General features: G+C 46.9%; 1 protein-coding gene across 1 annotated transcript in view; it reads left to right on the forward strand.

The window, feature by feature from the left end:
• Window positions 1-18,242, forward strand: part of STK33 (serine/threonine kinase 33) — a 79,612-nt gene that overhangs the window by 14,470 nt on the left and 46,900 nt on the right. The window contains exons 5-6 of the mRNA XM_060262742.1: window positions 3,825-3,963; window positions 10,304-10,392. Coding sequence (XP_060118725.1) covers window positions 3,825-3,963; window positions 10,304-10,392 — 228 coding nt within the window. The remainder of the gene's footprint in view (window positions 1-3,824; window positions 3,964-10,303; window positions 10,393-18,242) is intronic.

Genomic DNA, 18,242 nt, shown 5'->3' on the forward strand with positions numbered 1-18,242 from the left:
TGGCCCTCCTTTTTCTTCAGTCACATTTCTTGGCAAGTGTAAAACCATCCATAAGAAAATATCAGTGATCCCATCCAATCAGGTATAATACCTATATTTACCAAAATGGCCTATTTTACATGAACTCCACCTGCAAAGTTTCTATTCATTAGATCTTATTCACATAAAGTGCAATCTTATGCTGAACATTATCATTTCAATACAGAATGAACATGGAAATTTATCAGACACAAATTTATCAGAGGTAGCAAAGTCATTAAATTTTCTATAATATGTTAATTTCATCATTAATTAAACAACTTTATATACCACTCCTTCATTGTGGTGGATCTGGTTTATTCATCTCAACACTGTATGAAGGGCTATACAGCTTTGCCCCAGCACTCCTTCAGTGGAAATACAAAAATACAGGTTGATAATTAACAATTATTAATTAATTGATCTTTGTTGTATTTAAATAATCTAACAATTAAATGAATGGGCAAGGCTAGGCAGCCTGCCTGGGGCTGACTTTCTGAAAGACCCACCCTGACTTCAGACAGAGCCCACATCCTCTGCCAGTTCAGATTATTATTACCTGCACACAATGCACTGAAAGGTGCTTGTCCCCATCCCCTTATCTGATGCGCTGTACAGCCACCACCAGGTACAGGGAGATGTTGCCGTTCTGAACAATGATGTGCTGTTCTGGACACACCCTTTGGATGTCTCAGGGTGTTTGTTGATCATTCCTACCTTTTGGTATCAGCCCACCCAGTCCTTGCCATACAAAGGAGTTAATGTAGCTTAACACCCCCTGCTCCAACTGCTGACTATAACATTGTACAGGCCAGACACAGAACAGCTAAATAGGCATTGCATCCTTCAGTAGAGAGATGCATATTTGTACAGGTGTGGGATATCATGTTTGACTGTCATGTGAATAGCCTTGTTTACTTCAATGCAGGCTGGTTTGCAGACCACTCTCCACACTCTTCTGTGCAAGAAATCTGACCACACCAGGATAGTCCCGGGGCAAAGTTCTTGAATCCTGATTAAATCCTTGTGGATCTTCCAGGTTACAGCTGATTGTGTTGTCCACAGCAGGTCATTCTCACCCAGATGCAAGACAAGAACATTAGGACTGCTGCTCTCTCTAAAAACCTGGTGGAGAAAGGGTGGAAGATAATTCCATAACATACACCACAGGATCAACCACTGCAGACATGCCCGGGGGGTAGAGGGGAGACCTAACTGCATCCCTGCCGAGGCCCATAGCCACGGTGGGGCCTGGGGGAGCATGGCCCCTCCATCCAACCCCCCCTTCCACCTGTGTGGCCCCTTCTTTTCCTGCCACTCTCCCCGGGCTCTTCCCTGCCTCCCCCGGTCACCCTGTACCCTCGTTTTCGCTGCGGCTGCTCTCCCCAGGCTCTTTCCTGCCACTCCCGCTCTCCCTGGAGCCCCGTTTTTGCCACCGCTGCTCTCCCTGGGCTCTTCTCTACCTCTCCCACTCTCCCCACAGCCCTGTTTTCACCGCTGCTGCTCTCCCCGGGCTCTTCCCTGCCTCTCCCACTCTCTCCGCACTGCTCGCAGCCCCGTTTTCACTGCTGCTGCTCTCCCCAGGCTCTTCCCACCCCCAAGAGCATGAGAGAGAGAGAGAGCTGGGGCCTAGAAGAAGCAGCCAAGCCTCCATGGCCCCCCAACCCAAAATTTTATGTCCTGGGCCCCCCCCACCCCAAAATTTCTGGTTATGGGGCTGTCCCTGCCTCAGAGGCAGCCACTTTCTCGCTTGCTTTGAAGATGATAGAATGGCCGATCGCCAGCACCCTGGTCAGACTCCTTGATCTGCCTGCACCTACAAAAACAAAAATGCATCACTCATTGCATATAGGACTTAAAAGTCTTGGAGTGCCATGTGTCGATCATTTGGATCATACACTGCAGCAGCCCTTGCCTAGCTGCTGTAGAAGCTGTGCCAATCCTAAATTAATGGGTTCCGAATTCGTGTACAGATAGCCCCTCTTCAGCCAATAACCACCCCAAACTGAAAATGAGTTAAAGATGACCTGTAATGCTGTTTAAAAAAGCAACCCAGGTCTCTGTTCAGCATCCTCTTGAATGTATTGAGACCTTCCACCAGGCAAAACTCGGGATTCCTGTTGGTCTGTGGAACCATGTGATGTCTCTTGCCTGCTTGATCCATCTTGGACTTACAGATCCTCAAAATTACCTTATCTGGCAGTCCCCCTACAGTGCTTGTTGTAATTGCCCTCATACCTATAACCATGGAAGCTGATATCACCAGGGATTGTTTTGTAGAAAAATAGGTGGTGCAGCTCATTAGCATAACTCATTAGCATATGCTGCCGCCCCCCAATGGTCAAAAGCAACCCAGCGTTAGAAAGGAGAGCCCCAGGCCTTGCTCACCTGGGGCTCTCCTTGGCCACCCCTCCCCCCCACTGTCAAAGGGTCAGCAAATCACTCGCTGTCCAAAGTCACATAAGAAGTGGAGAAAGGTGGTGCAGGCTTCTACAGGGGTTAATGTGGGCTGCTGGGTGTGTGGCAAAGCTTCTAGTGGCTGACTGGCTGCCCACTCTACTAATCCAGGGACTGTTATACAGGTGCACCTACTATTCAATGGACAAGGTAGGAGGGGAGGAGGAGGGGGATTGTCAAAAAGGTTCAGGAGCTGTGCTCCTGTGAGCTCCTGCTGAATTCAAGGCCTGGCTATCGCTCCCTGAGCCTTCCAGTCCCCTACAAGTGGGCTGGCATTGGGGTTGGGTGCAGATCTGCTCCCAGGCCAGCTCGTGGAAGTGCCACTCCTGGAAGCAAAACAACGTATCAGCAGTTCCATTGGCTAGACCATGCATGTTCCTAGCGCAATCTTACCCTGTTATTCCAAAACAGAATGAACATGGACCATTTCTCTGCTAATTTGTCTGCGGTAGCTAGTCATTAAATTACTTGTAATATGTAAGTTTATTCATTAACTAGACTTTCCATATTCTTAAATACTGATCTTTCATTGTTGGTGGCTCTGGCTTATTCATCTCAACAATATATGAAGCACTATACATCTCTTTTACAGGAACAATTATCCTTTGTTTGCTAGAATGTTTATTGGAAATGAGATTTATCATGTGTATTCCTGAAGGAATAGAGTAGAACAGTAAGGATCAGATCATTCTTAAACACATTAAGATCTTAACATCTCTGTGAGTACTGATGTGCCACCTGGAGCTTCTTGTGTGGGCCAAGATTCACTGGGAACTCACTCATTCCTTTAGAATTCCTCCTTTAGGGCCTTTGGAATAGTCTAATTACTTGGAGGAGATGTTCACAGATATCAGCATACTTCCACATTCACGTTTGTGTCAAGAGTTTTGTATATGTTCAGAGATGTACATCAAAAATGTCCATGTGCAGGAATCCTCATTCATTTCTATGAAGAAACCCAATCTGTTTACATATTAAGTAAATATGTAAAAATATACATTTTAAGTAATGTATATATTTGTAGCTTGGAGCTCATATGCCCATAAGAAATTTTCAGTTTGGCAAACGTATACAGAATCTGAGTGTAATTTAATGTGAAATCAGCCTTAGCTTTTTGAAGATCAACTAATAACCAATATAAATTCTACTTTTTATATTTTAGACATTACTGTATTAGTAAAGGTGACAGTTGGCTGATCAAAAGCATAGATGGTGGAATATAGGAATATTACTCTATCCTTGTGAAAAGCAACATAAAAAACATTTGAAATAATTGTAAATTAAATTTCACTATTAATATTTTAATATTGTACATAAAAGAAATATATTTTCTGCTCAATTAATGTTAGCGAATGTACCTTGTAATGGAGCTGTGTGAGGATGGAGAGCTTAAAGAGATTCTTCAAAGAAAAGGTCAATTCACAGAGAATGAAACAAGGCACATAGTTCAGAGTCTTGCATCAGCAATAGCATATCTTCATAGAAGAGGTAAGGCTGTTTACCCTGTATTGTTATTTAGCTTTGTAGTCATCACAGGGTGTTTTTTTTTTAATTCCTGAAGATATGGATATCTTTTTTCAGGTGGTCTTGCTCCTTTAATCACTAAATGAGTATTCCACAGGAGATATACTAATATTTTCACTCAATATTCAATGGGTTTTACTCCTAAGAAAGTTCTGTTTCTCCATGGATATATCAATATTTACTCAGTTAACATAGCAATGTTTACTTGTGTTCTCCGGTGGTCCCTGGTAGTGGGACGGTCCGAACCTGCTGGGAGTAGGCTCCTCCTCCGGAGACAGTGTTGTTGATCATTTGATCCGGCCTGGGTGAGGGGCCTCTCCCTTGGAACTCTCCAGTCTAAACGGCCCTGTTTAGAGACAGGATGTGTTTGTTGCGCTTCAGAGTGCAGTGATCCGGATGGCGTCTCTGCCGTTGTTTTTCGGACACAGCAGGTGGCAGGCAGAGCACTTGAACCGCTAGCATAGGGGTTTTGCCCAACAAAAGTGGCATGGCTGGGGACTGCTGCAGAGAGCTGCGGCCTCCCTTCCTAAGCCTTTTGAGGCAGGGAAAAGCGGCAAGTCCACCTTCGTGGTCCTACGCAGCGCCTGGGGACATAGTGCAGATGACCGTAGTTGAGGGCGGCTGATGGTTTAACACAGCCGGCAGATCTACTCACGAGGAGACACGGTAAGCTGGCTGAGGGAGAGTGGGCAAAGCTCTTTATAAAGTGCGCAGACTGTTTGGTTAGGACGGGGTCCACTTGGACGAGGGAAGCCCACCCGATAGATTACGGCCATTCCCAAGTACCCCTCTAGGGCTGCTTTCATTACAGTCATGGGGGGAGGCTTTAGAACGCAGTATGCCTTTTCCAGCTCAGGCACAGTTAGAGTCTGCATGGGGTTTTTTACTGCGCAAGGGGAAGGGCAGACATCTTAGGCACCTAGCTTTGTAACAGAGGCTTCTCTGTCTCTCCTTTCACTTTCGTTTCAGTCCTCTACTGTAGCCAAGATGGCTGACAGGCTGGGACAGGCTAGTGAGAAAGGAAACTCAACCAGTGATTACACCCTTCCAAAATACTCAGGATCCACTTCTGAAAATGTGTGAGAGGATTCTGAACCTGAATTAACTGGAGAAGATGCCAAGCTTAATTTGCTCATATGGCTAAAAAGAGAATTGAGGAAGGAGTTTGTCCCTGCTCAAGGCTCTACGGTGCCCTCTCACCCTCAGAAAAGGAAGAGAAAAACAGATCTAGATTTTGCCACAGGTCCTACAGATTCAAAGAAAGCCAAAATGGGTCTGAGCCTGGACTCCCCCTGTGATAGTTCTCAGGAGGAGGAGGAATGTAACTCTTCAATAGACTCCTCTGAGAAAGAGGAAGGGGAGCTGTCTGAGGAGGAGGAGGCTTCTCCTTCAGTACAGTCCAGGATTTTTCCTGTGGAATCTTACTCTAAATTCCTTCCTGAGGTCCTCAGGGAACTGGACTTTACTGCCACACCCAGAGAGAAGGCAGAATTAGACCTGACCTGCCCGTAGGTTCAGGGAAGGTGATGCCTAAGGTGGGGGTTTCTCAGACGGGTTACCTTACCTGCCCCTTTCTTTAGTCTTATTAAAGCAGAGTGGGAGCACCCAACTAAGCCAAAATCCAACCCACATCTGTTCTCAAGACTGTATGGGCTGATTCCAGAGGCTACTAAACGGCTGAAACTGCCAGTGGTGGACGATCCTGTAAATAGTTTATTGTCCACATCAGTGCTTCCCATGGATGCAGATGGGCTATCCCCAAAAATGCCTGTGATAGACAGATGGAGCTGGCATTATGTAAGGACTTTGAAGCCTCGGCGTGGTCCATCCGGACGTCGTCAGAGGGGTCGCTATTTGCCCGTGCAGTGTATACTTGGGCATCCAATTTGGCCTCATAGTGATGCGCCAAAGGAATTAAAAGATGAGCTTAAGAAAATTGCCTTGGGCACGGTATTTATTGCAGACGCAATCCTAAATGCAATGCAGTTGTCTGCAAGGGCCTTGGCTTGCAGTGTAGCTATGCACAGGAACGTTTGGCTCAGAACTTGGGATGCAGATGCAGCCGCTCAGGCTAGACTGGCGGCTGTAGCATTCAAAGGTATTAGTCTCTTTGGTGACAAGCTAGAACAATTCCTGATTGAGGGGAAGGACAAAAAGAAAGTCCTGCCCTCCAAGAGGAAGGATTTTAAGCCCAAGATATCCTTTCAGTCTTTTTGGGACTCAAAAAAAATTTCCCGCCCTTCAGGATTTAAGTCCAGGGGGAAGTGGCAGTCTCATAGTCGGGATGCTAAATCCTTTCCAGGCAGAAACGACAAGGGAAACAAAGGTGACTCCAAAAAGGGAGGGTCGCAATGACTATGCCAGAAACCCAAAGTTGCTTCCAATCAGAGGGCATCTACCTTTTTTTGCAGACCTTTGGCAGGTGTCGGTAGCAGACCAATGGGTGATAGACACAGTATACAAGGGCTATGCACCAGGGCTGAAAACTTTCCCACCTCAGAGGTTTCATCCAGTGCTGAGAAAACAAGACATGTGCACTCACCAAAGGATGCTGGGCACTATCCAACACCTACTGGACATCACAGCAATAGAACCCGTACCTGTGTCTCAGAGGGGTCAAGGGGTGAACTCCATCTTATTCTTGGTTCCAAAGAAGTATGACGATGTTCAAGCCATTCTGAATTTGAAGTGGGTAAATTGCTTTGTGAGAACAAAAAAGTTTTGGATGGAGACATTGCGATCTATTCTATTGGCAGTCCAAGAACAAGAATACGTCCATAGATCTCTCTGAGGCATATTTGTATGTCCCCATACGGCCAAGTCACAGACGGTTCCTCAGATTTGCGTGCGACGGGAAGCACTTCCAGTACCAGGCTTTGCCGTTTGGTCTTAAGTCTTCCCTGCGGGTGTTCACAAAAATCATGGTGGCGTTGGTGGCTCATATACGGATGGGGGGCATGGCTCTTCATCTGTATTTGAACAATCTCTTAGTCAGAGCATCATTCTACCACCAAAGTCTGGAGGATACCAATTGGACAATACAAATATTGCAGGACCATGATTTCATGGTCAAGAGAACGAAAAGCAACCTCACTCCAACGCAAGATATTGTGCATCTGGGTGTTCTGATCAATACTCAGAGGCACATTGAATGCCAGTGATGACTCTTGCAAAGCTTTTAGAGGTTCTGGTGTTGTGCCAGGATGTTCTGTCCTGGGCGTGTTTCCACCTACGACCCTTACAATGCTTCCTGATCCCCTATCAGCATGCGATAGCCCGCAAGCTGCACAAGCTAGTATTTCTACCAACAGAGCTGTGGACACAACTTCAGTGGTGGTTGGAACCATCCCGCTTTCAGAAAGGGTGTCGATGAAGGAACCGCAGAGGATAGTTGTGACTACAGACTCCAGTCTGTCTGGCTAGGGAGCACATTCTCAAGGTCAATGGTCTTTGATGGAGTCCCGACAGAGCATCAATCTGCTGGAACTGAGAGCTATCCGTCTGGGGCAACTACTTTTTCAGAAGAAGCTGCAGGGGTGTCATGAGTTAGTGAAAACAGACAACATGACAGCCAAAGCTTATGTCAACCAGCAAGGTGGGACCTGAATCAGGAAACTTTGCAGCGAGGCCAAGACCTTGCTGGAGTGGGCGGAGAAGTGTGTTCTGTCAATAAAGGTGATTCATGCTGTGGGGAAGGACAACAGGCTGGCCGATTGGCTCAGCAGACAGAGATTGGATCAGATGGAATGGATGCTGGACAAGGCAATGTTCAAGTCTCTTCAATGCAGATATGGCAGAGTGACTGTGGACTTGTTCGCAACTGTGAACAGTCATCAATTACAACAGTTCTTTGCCAAACAAAAGGACGATCAGGCAGAAGGCATAGATGTCCTCAATTGTGACTGGCCGGAAGGTCTCCTGTACGCCTTCCCACCACTGCAAGTTATTCCCAGGTTGATTCACAAGATTCTTCAGCAAGAAGCAGAACTGGTTCTGATAGCTCCTTTCTGGTCGAGATAGGGGTGGTTTCAAGACCTCATGAGACTTTTGACAGAGAAGCCCTGGTGTCTACCAGTGTCAGAGACTTTGCTGAGACAAGGGACAGCTTGCCACCCTCAGTCGGGCATGTTACAGTTAACTGCGTGGAGGCTGAGCGGTCGCAGTTAGCTAAGTTGGGGTTTGAAAAATCTGTGATTGACACTATGTTGGCATCCAGAAAACGTTCTACCACTTGGGTTTATAATAACACAGCGTGTTTTTTCCATTTGGTGTGTGGAAAAGGGTTGGGATCCCTTAAAGTTGCCAGTCCGGAAGCTGCTTCCGTTCTTGCAGGAGGGCCTGAATCAGGGGTTGTCCACTAATACCCTTTGTAGTCAGGTGGCAGCTATTTCTGCTGTTCACGAAGCTAAGAAAGGGGTTTCCTTGACCTTGCACCCACATGTCAAACTTTTTTGAGAGGGGCAGCTCTGTTGAATCTCCCTACTGCACATAGGTTTTCCACTTGGAAGTTAAATGTGGTGTTGAAGGCATTGTGTCATGCACCTTTTGAGCCCATGGCTAGTTGTAGCTTAAAAGATCTTACCTTTAAGATCTTGTTTTTAGTTGGGATTAGCACTGCCTGGAGAGTGTCTGAGTTGCAAGCCCTGTCCATGGATAAGAGCTTTGTACCTTTCATGAGGACAGAGTAGTGTTGAGGCTTGATCCAGCATTTATTCCTAAGGTGAATTCTGTTTTTCACTGGTCTCAGGAGTTGGTATTACCCTCCTAATCCCAAACACGAGAAGGAAAAGGAGTGGCATCGGTTAGATGTTAAGCGTGCCCTGAGTTTTTATATAGACAGAACCAAAGACTTGAGGAGGTTGGACTCATTGTTTGTTTCCTTTAGTTCGCCCTCCTTGGGAAAGCAGGTAACTCCTACACTGAGCAGGTGGTTGCGACAATGTATTGCTGTGGCATACACGGCACAAGGGTTAGAGCCCCCAAGAGGGATTACTGCTCATTCCTTACAGGGAGCGGCCACACCAGAAGTATACAGGTCTTTCTCGTCCCTGGAAAGCAATTGTAGGGTGGCCACCTGGAGTTCTGCTAATTTTTTCACCAGGCATTATAAGGTGGATAGGTGAGCATCTGCTGAAGTGGCTTTCGGTCACAGGGTGCTACAGCAGGTTATATCTTGAACGTAGTTGATCCTGCCTGGGGTACATATTGCTTTTGTATGTCCCAGCAGTTTTGGACCATCCCATTACCAGGGACCACTAGAGAATGGAAGATTGCAAGCTCTTACTGTGAAGCTTCCTTCTTGGTGGTCCTGGAGTGGGATGGTCCATCCCACCCACTGTTGCAGAGAGCTCCAGACTGGCGCTGAGGGAGCTTGCTTCCAGGAGTTACAGAGGCGCTAGTCATGGAATTTCCCTGTTGTATGTGGTTACCTCTGGTGTTGCAGTTATTAAAATGGTGTTGCATCATTATGGTCTCTGATTGGTTTGTTACCGTGATTCAGAGTTTTGTTTTTTAGATTTATCCCGATGGGAGAACATGGCTTTTCTAAGGACTGGAGAGTTCCAAGGGAGAGGCCCCTCCCCCAGGCCGGATCAAAAGATCAATGACCCTGTTTCTGGAGGAGGAGCCTACTCCCAGAAGGTTCGGACCATCCTACCACCAGGGACCACCGGAGAACGGAAGCTCCTTACCATGAAGCTTCCTTCTCGGTCCTGGAGTGGGACGGTCTAAGCAGCAGTTTCGGACCATCCTGCTCCAGGACCACTGAGAAGGAAGCTTCACGGTAAGAGCTTCCAATCTTCTGTTATATTGATCCATGTTTCCTATACAAATGTTCACTTCTTCTTTCTCCATGCAATAGGGCTCTGTAGATATTGCCTCCTTTGGGTTTTGATATTCAACTTTCCTTTGCCCTTATTTGTCATGAAAACAGGCTAAATGGAACTGTATGTGTTGTTCTTCTTAATACAGCAAAAAGTTGAACTTTTTAACATATGTACTAATTTTACGAATTGGTGCTTTTGAAACAAATCATGTGACAGATCACATTAGGCAACACCATGAAATCTATGCATACTTTTGTTTTTGTCAGCAGTATGAATTTAAGTCTAATCTGGTTTAAAATTTACAGACAATGTCTGTTTAAAAAAGACTATAGCATCTGCCATGTACATTATCATAAAATGAAATGCACTGGAAGTGTAGTTCATAAATTACTCGATCAAAAGACTTTAAAACATTTCTGTCAGAATATTTTCAGTGCAGTTGATAAATAACACTTTACTTTTGTTCTCCATCTTGACAGATATTGTTCATAGAGATCTGAAATTGGAAAACATTTTAGTTAAAAGCAGTTATGTTGATGAAGAAAATGAAATAAAATTGAATATAAAGGTAAGTCCAGAAACTACAACACTTCAAGCTGTACTTGGGGGGTGGAGGTTGGGTTTAGACTCAGATATCAAAATAATCTTTTAGTAAATGCCTATTAGCTTTTAAACTGAGGCACGAAGTGATATAATCAAACCAAAAAGGAAAGGTCTGAGGCAGGAACAACTGACAATAATGCAGAAGTTAAATGCCATTGGGACATTTCTTTTTGAGTGAAGAGTAGTATAGGTCATTTTAAAAGACTTTTTAAAAAAGTAGGTCTTATCTACTTATACTGCTGGATATAGTTCCAAGCCATTAGCAACAGTAAGCCAAGAGGAACTGTAATTATTTTGAATTATTCATACTGCTGGTTTAATTTAAAAGCTTTAGTAATTTTTTTAAAAAAACTGTGTCTATTTCCCTGATTTTAACATGGCAGTTATATTCTGCTTCATAGACTTTGGATATTACTATTTACCAGGGATTTTTTGTAGGAAAAACTCAGCAGGAACTCATTTGCATATTAGGCCACATACCCTGACATCACCATTGTTTCACACAGGGCTTTTTTGTAAAAAAAGCCCAGCTGGAACTCATTTGCATATTAGGCCACACCCCCTGATGCCAAGCCAGTCGGAACTGCATTCCTGTGCATTCCTGCTATAAAAGAGTCCTGCTATTTACTATTTACTAACTAAACACATTTAATATACCAGATACTTATATGCATTTGTTTGTATGGAAATAATTGGTCTTTCATGGTTGATCAATTTACATTTATGTATTTATTTTATCATATTTATATCCCACCCTCCCCTAGCAGGCTCAGGGCGGCTTTTTACATCTTTCTTAATCATTTCTTTGGGAGTTACTGTGTGAATTTTCTGTAATGTGCATACTGACCGAATTAGAAATCTGTTGTATGATTTTCTGCAGTAGATAAAGCAGTATCCTGTGTGTAGTAAAATGTATTTTATCTCAACTTATGTAGCCATTTCATACATGCCTCCCACCAGCCTTTTCTCTCTGTGTGAGTGCTCCTGAGTGTACACTTACTTGCAAATGCATAGAGAAATTTAGACCGTTTTTGCACACAGCTTACCACGGGGTCACGTTCCTGTTCTCTCCACAGCGTCCGTCGGATTTCCCATTATCTGCGCCGAAGTTACAGGAAGTGCCGTGGCTTTTGCGTAGTAAACGTAAACCGCTAAAACCCAGTTTACGTTTGCGACGCAAAAGCCGCGGCACTTCCTGTAACTCAGGCGCAGATAATGGGAAATCCGACGGATGCTGCGGAGAGAACAGGAACGTGACCCCGTGGTAAGCTATGTGCAAAAACGATCTTATTGTTGAATCTGGCAATATATGTTCTAAGAATTGTTATGGTGGTTTCAGAAATTGGTACTGTGGAGAAACGCCATCTTAGTCAATGTTGGTGCTTCATTGGGAGGGATCGCTAAACTGCCAAGCAGGCTTGGGCCTAGCCTTCCCCTCCTCCCCCCCTCCCTTCCAGAGCCAAACCAACAACACTAGGGGGAAAGTCTCCTAGAGAGGCAGGAAGTTCTTTTGTTTGCTGCATGTGAGTTAGGAGGAAGAGTTTTTCAGTTCTCAGCTGGAGCTCGAAGGAAGAGGTTGCCAGTGTGGGGGCTCCTGCCTGTGCATGCGGCCTAGTCAGGAAAATGAGGCCTCCAGGCAGTAAGACCAAGTAAGTCATCCCAAAAGGCAGGGTGTGTTTAGATCAGGGACAGGAGGACACATTTAAAACCACATTTTGTTTGTCATGCTGTTTGCTGTACGGGTGCTGTGCTGTGCTAACTTTTTAAATGCAACTGTTTTTGTTTTGTTCTTCTTTTCTTTTCTTTTTCTCTTTTAAATAAATATATTTTTGTTGCTGTTTTGAATGCTGGCAGCCAATCTCTGTACCACATAGATCCCCAACCGCTCTAGACCACGCTGTGTTGAGAAGGGGGCCCCGGGGAAGGGGGAAGGCATGCAGTTGGATAAGGTGCCAATCCTCCAGGGGTGCCCCAAAGAAGTGCTGAGGTCTCTGTGAAACCCAAGTGCAGGGTGGCAGAGGACCTTGAGGTCTAGCCTAATAGCTGGAGAGGGGGATTGGGAGTCCTGTTCCTCTCAATCTGAACCCTGAGACTGAGCAGGTGGTGGCAGCGAGCCCAAGGGGCAGGAGGAGAAATAGCTCCCTCCAGGAGTTGGCGACTCAATAGGGAGCTGACGGGACCGGGTCTGAAGGCGGAATCGGGCCGGTTCCGTCACACTTGGTGGCAGCGGTGGGATAAGAACAAACAGAGAACTTGATTGGCCAGGCATTTTTGCTTTTTGATACGTGCAAGCACCCAGAGGAAGCAACAGAGGGTTTGTTTTATTTTCGGGTCAACTGGAATAGGGAAAGTTTAGCTAGTTAGGATGGAGTGTGCTAAGAGACTGGAAATCCTGAAGATGACAGAGCCACAGCTCCAGGAAGCGTGTGCAAAGCAAAAGCTGGAGTGTGATAACATGACTGTAGTAGATATGAAAGACCTCCTGCTGGAGCATCTTAAGCATGCAGGGGCACCTGCAAAAGTGCCCCCTACCCAGTCAGAAGCAATCGTGCGGCTACAGTTGGAACTGGAGAGAATGCGTATCGAGGCGGACCGAGACCGCAGACGGGAGGAAAGAGAGAGGGATGAGATCCGCAGACAGAGGGAAAAAAGACGAGCTGCGATCCGCAGACAGGAAGAAAGAGAGAGGGAGGAAAGACAAGCAGAGAGGGAGCTGAGACAAGCTGAGATCCGCAGACGGGAGCAGGAAGACAACGTCGCCATGAGCTTGAGGTGCTACGTCTGGAAGCTGAACTAAGCAGAACGATCAAAGTCACCCCCAAAGACTTTGCAGTGTACCAAGAGGGAGAAGACCCCTCCATATACCTCTCCAACTTTGAGAAGGCAGCCAAACAGTGGGGGATTGCAGAGGAAGACTATATGTCTTACCTCTGTAGCATCCTGACTGGAGAGCTTTCAGCCATCTATTACAGCATGCCTATGGAAGATGGGGGGATAACTTTTGTGGCCTATAAAGCCACTGTATTTAAAAGGTTTAAACTGGGGCCAGACCACTCCCGAAAGCAGTTCAGGGGTTTAGCTCCACAAGAATGTAAGTCCTATTCTGAATTTGGAGTAATGAAGGAACAGACAGTTCCAGTGTTATTGGGCCGGGATTTGTTGGTTGGTCAGTACTCTATCAATGCTGTAACCCGCAGCCAAACCCTCAGAGGAAAGTGGGAGGAGGAAGGCAACGTTAGGGAAGCCACCTCACCACCAACCAGGGAGGGGGAAATAGCCCAGGTTACTGAGGACGAAGAGAGGGCAGTCACCCAGGAGGGGGAGGACCAGCCTGTCTCAAGCCCTGGAGGAGGGTGTTCCCAAGGGGAAGAGGGGTGTAGCTTTCCCCAAGTGCAGCAAGAGGCTGTAGATGTTCCTAGCGAGGAAAGGAACCTGTCTAGCATAAAGGATGTGCATGCTGAAGAGACAGAGGTGGAGAGTGGAGATTTCACAGGAGGTTCTGAGAGCAGCAAGGCTAATGTGGGCTCAGAGGAGCACATAGCTGAAGGCTTGGGGGAACGGGAGCGGTTCCAGAAGGGGGTCCTGAGCGGCCTTAGGTTGGAACCGGTTCACCAAGTAGCTGTGGATCAGGAAGTGGGATCGTCCGAGATGCTCTCAGAACAGGTTGTCTTGAAGCAGGGCAGACAGGAGTCCTGGGAAGCTGTGGGACCTTCCAGGCAGGAAGGGGGTCAGTTGGGTAGTGCTGAAAAACCAACTGAGGGGACTGAGAACCCAAGCCAAACCCTCAGGAGAAGGTGGGGGGAGGAAGGCAACTTTAGGGAAGCCACCTCACCACCAACCAGGGAGGGGGAGGACCAGCCTGTCTCAAGCCCTGCAGGAGGGTGTGCACAATGGGAAGAGGGGTGCCAATTTCCGCAAGGGCAGCAGGATGCTGTGGAGCCTTCCAGGCAGGAAGGAGCTCAGTTGGTTGACACTGAAAAACCAACTGAGGGGGCGGAGAACCCAGATCAAACTTTGGCTGAGTGTTCTGGAAACAGTGGGACTAGGGGTGGCTTGAAGGAACAGATGATAGGAAGTCTGGGGGAGCCAGGAATGTTCCTGTCTGAGGTTCAAAGTGACCCTAGGCTGGAACCACTGTGGGAGGTGGCAAGGGACCAGAAAGTGGAGTTCTCAGAAGCTGAGACGGGGGATAGGGTGATGGTTTTCCTGCCACTTCATACTGGTGAACGGAAAGTGGAATGGGAGGGACCCCATGTGATTGTGGATGACCTGGACGATGCTACTTATGTGGTGGCTATGGAGAAGACGGGAAAGGCAGTTAAAGTGGGGCAGGTGAATATACCACAGCCATTCTCTGCGAGGTCCATGGTGGTGCATATAGGTAGGGAGGAAGGAGACAAAAAGAAGCTGGGACAGCAATTGTTTGGAGCCCCAGAGGTGGTTTTCTGGGAGGTCAGAGTGGACAGGGGGAATATTCCACCAATGAGGGATAAAGAAGAAGCAACTGTGTGGGAACTGGACAGTTTCCAACCCCATATGTGGGGCCAGGGATTTCCTCCTTTGATGGGCCACTCACCCCAGCAGCAGCAGCAACGGAGGGAGAGCACCAAACTCCAGAGGTGGTCCTGGGAGATGGAGGAGTACATCTTAAAGACTGGACATTCCTTCCGAATGCAACAATGCGACTTGCCCAGAAAGGACATGGACACCTAGGGTGTTGGACTTTGTGTATTGTTGGGAAAATTCCTAATATTGGTAAATGTTCTGTTTGGGTTAACGGGTTTCTCCTTGTTTGGTTGGATTCTGCTACGGGGTCACCTCTGTAGGAGGCAACCCCTCCGGCTCAGAATTTAAGGAGGGGGACGTGTGGAGAAACGCCATCTTAGTCAATGTTGGTGCTTCATTGGGAGGGATCGCTAAACTGCCAAGCAGGCTTGGGCCTAGCCTTCCCCTCCTCCCCCCTCCCTTCCAGAGCCAAACCAAAAACACTAGGGGGAAAGTCTCCTAGAGAGGCAGGAAGTTCTTTTGTTCGCTGCATGTGAGTTAGGAGGAAGAGTTTTTCAGTTCTCAGCTGGAGCTCGAAGGAAGAGGTTGCCAGTGTGGGGGCTCCTGCCTGTGCATGCGGCGTAGTCAGGAAAATGAGGCCTCCAGGCAGTAAGACCAAGTAAGTCATCCCAAAAGGCAGGGTGTGTTTAGATCAGGGATAGGAGGACACATTTAAAACCACATTTTGTTTGTCATGCTGTTTGCTGTACGGGTGCTGTGCTGTGCTAACTTTTTAAATGCAACTGTTTTTGTTTTGTTCTTCTTTTCTTTTCTTTTTCTCTTTTAAATAAATATATTTTTGTTGCTGTTTTGAATGCTGGCAGCCAATCTCTGTACCACATAGATCCCCAACCGCTCTAGACCACGCTGTGTTGAGAAGGGGGCCCCGGGGAAGGGGGAAGGCATGCAGTTGGATAAGGTGCCAATCCTCCAGGGGTGCCCCAAAGAAGTGCTGAGGTCTCTGTGAAACCCAAGTGCAGGGTGGCAGAGGACCTTGAGGCCTAGCCTAATAGCTGGAGAGGGGGATTGGGAGTCCTGTTCCTCTCAATCTGAACCCCTAGACTGAGCAGGTGGTGGCAGCGAGCCCAAGGGGCAGGAGGAGAAATAGCTCCCTCCAGGAGTTGGCGACTCAATAGGGAGCTGATGGGACCGGGTCTGAAGGCGGAATCGGGCCGGTTCCGTCACAGGTACCATAGTTGCAGGAATTGTTTCTGAATGTATTTACATGTCATTATATTATATTAAATGTTAGATAGCTACTGTATTGTATTCAACACGAACATGATTACCAGACAAGCTTGCTTTAATCACACTTCCTCCATTACATGTGAGGCAAGCTTTTTATTGGATTGCCTCAGTGTTGCTGTTAAAATGTTTCTAGCACCATGCTAAGTAGTTAAGTGCCTGAGCAGTATCCTCATGTACAACAAGGTCAGGTTGTGTCTTGGCAATAAGTAACAAATAGCAAACTTGCCAAAATCTTCTCAGTCACCAGAGAAGAAGCATGTATTGCTTGCAACTCATCCTTTTTGTGCTTGCACAGTTGGATGCATCCTTAAAATGACCAACTTTGGATACACCTTGCCTGTTTTCTTTGTACCTACACTGTCAGTGCTGTCTATTAATTAGATGACTGCCAGTTTAGGTTCATGGACAGATGATGAAACCATGCAGTAAATCTAAATAGTAAGTCTTCACTCAAAAATCTCAATTCCCCTCTCCTTTAACTATGGGTGTTTAACAACTAGAAGAGGTGGTAGCAGATGGGAGGGCAGCAGTTGCTCTCCCAAGTTGCTCCTCCCAGGTTCTCAGTCCTCCACCAAGCACAGACTAGTGAGTGGGAGGCTTACTCCTTCTGGGTGCTCCTGTCTCCAGAGATCACTGGCATAGAGTGTGTCGGCTTGATGTGGGATGTTGGGGAGAATTTGGCAATCTGGCTGGTGTACTGTCTACCTAACGCACTGGCCAGTGCCTTACCATCCTTGATGGAGGCTGTAGCAGGCTGGGCTGTGGAGTACCCTTGACTCATAATCTTGGGTGACTTCAATGTCCATGCTGAGGATGCAGCCTCTAATTGGGTGGCGAACCTAGTGTCCTCCATGACAGCACAAGGACTCTCCCAATATATAACAACCCCCACACATCAGGCCGGACACACACTAGATCTGATCTTTGTGGTGGGAGTTGTAGTGGACCGGATATCTGTGGATGCAGTGCCATGGTCAGATCACTGTGCCCTGAGGGCCTGTGTGAATATCCCACTTCTACCCTGTTTAGGCGGTGAGCAGGTTTTGGCTCGCCCATGAAGCCAGATGGACCCAATGCGGTTTCAGATGGCTTTGCGGGATCCCTGGCCTTCTGGTGACTCTTTGGATGAGCTTGTGGTGACCTGGAATACCAGGCTCACCTTAGGTATCAATGAGATTGCCCCCCCGGCATGCTCTTCATCCCCGTTCATGATTGGCTCCGTGGTACACCCTGGAGTTTTGATCAATGAAATGGCGACTAAGATGACTAGAGAGGCAGTGGCGATGTACTTGTTTATGCGGACCTATGAGATGCTGTCCGGACCGCACAGAAGGCTTACTTTGCAACCCGGATCACGTCTGTGACCTCACACCCAACACAATTATTTAGTATAATTCGGCCATTAACAGCCTTATCACAAGGTAAAGTAAACACTAGGGAATTGGAAATAGGCTGCGAAGCTTTTGCGAGTTTTTTCGCAGATAAGGTCTTGTCACTCTGACACGACCTCCCTGCCACATTTGATACAGTGAGCGAACTCGACACATAGCACGTGTTCTGGTCCATTTTTTTATTCCTTCACTCCACTCAGCCTAGAAGATGTTGACAGGATCCTTTTAACTGTGCATCCTACCAACTGTGGATTGGATCCATGCCCGTCTTGACTAATGAAAGCTAGACAGACGACGCTACGTGAACCACTACAGGTGATCATCAATAGATCCCTCTTAGAAGGGATCTTTCCCACGCCTCTTAAAGAGGGTGTAGCCATCTGCCAACCCCGCTGAATTGGCGAACTACCGGCTGGTGTCGAACTTACCCTTTTTGGGTAAGGTTATAGAGCGGGCTGTAGTGACTCAGTTACAGAGGTTCCTGGATGACACTTCTGCACTGGATTTGTTCCAGTCTGGCTTTCGTCCAGGTCATAGGACGGAGACGGTTTTGGTTGCCTTCATAGATGACCTCTTGCGACATCTGGATCGAGGCGGTTCAGCGGTACTGTTGCTATTAGATTTGTCAGCC

Source organism: Heteronotia binoei, chromosome 21, assembly GCF_032191835.1.
Source record: "Heteronotia binoei isolate CCM8104 ecotype False Entrance Well chromosome 21, APGP_CSIRO_Hbin_v1, whole genome shotgun sequence".
Lineage (NCBI taxonomy): Eukaryota > Metazoa > Chordata > Lepidosauria > Squamata > Gekkonidae > Heteronotia > Heteronotia binoei.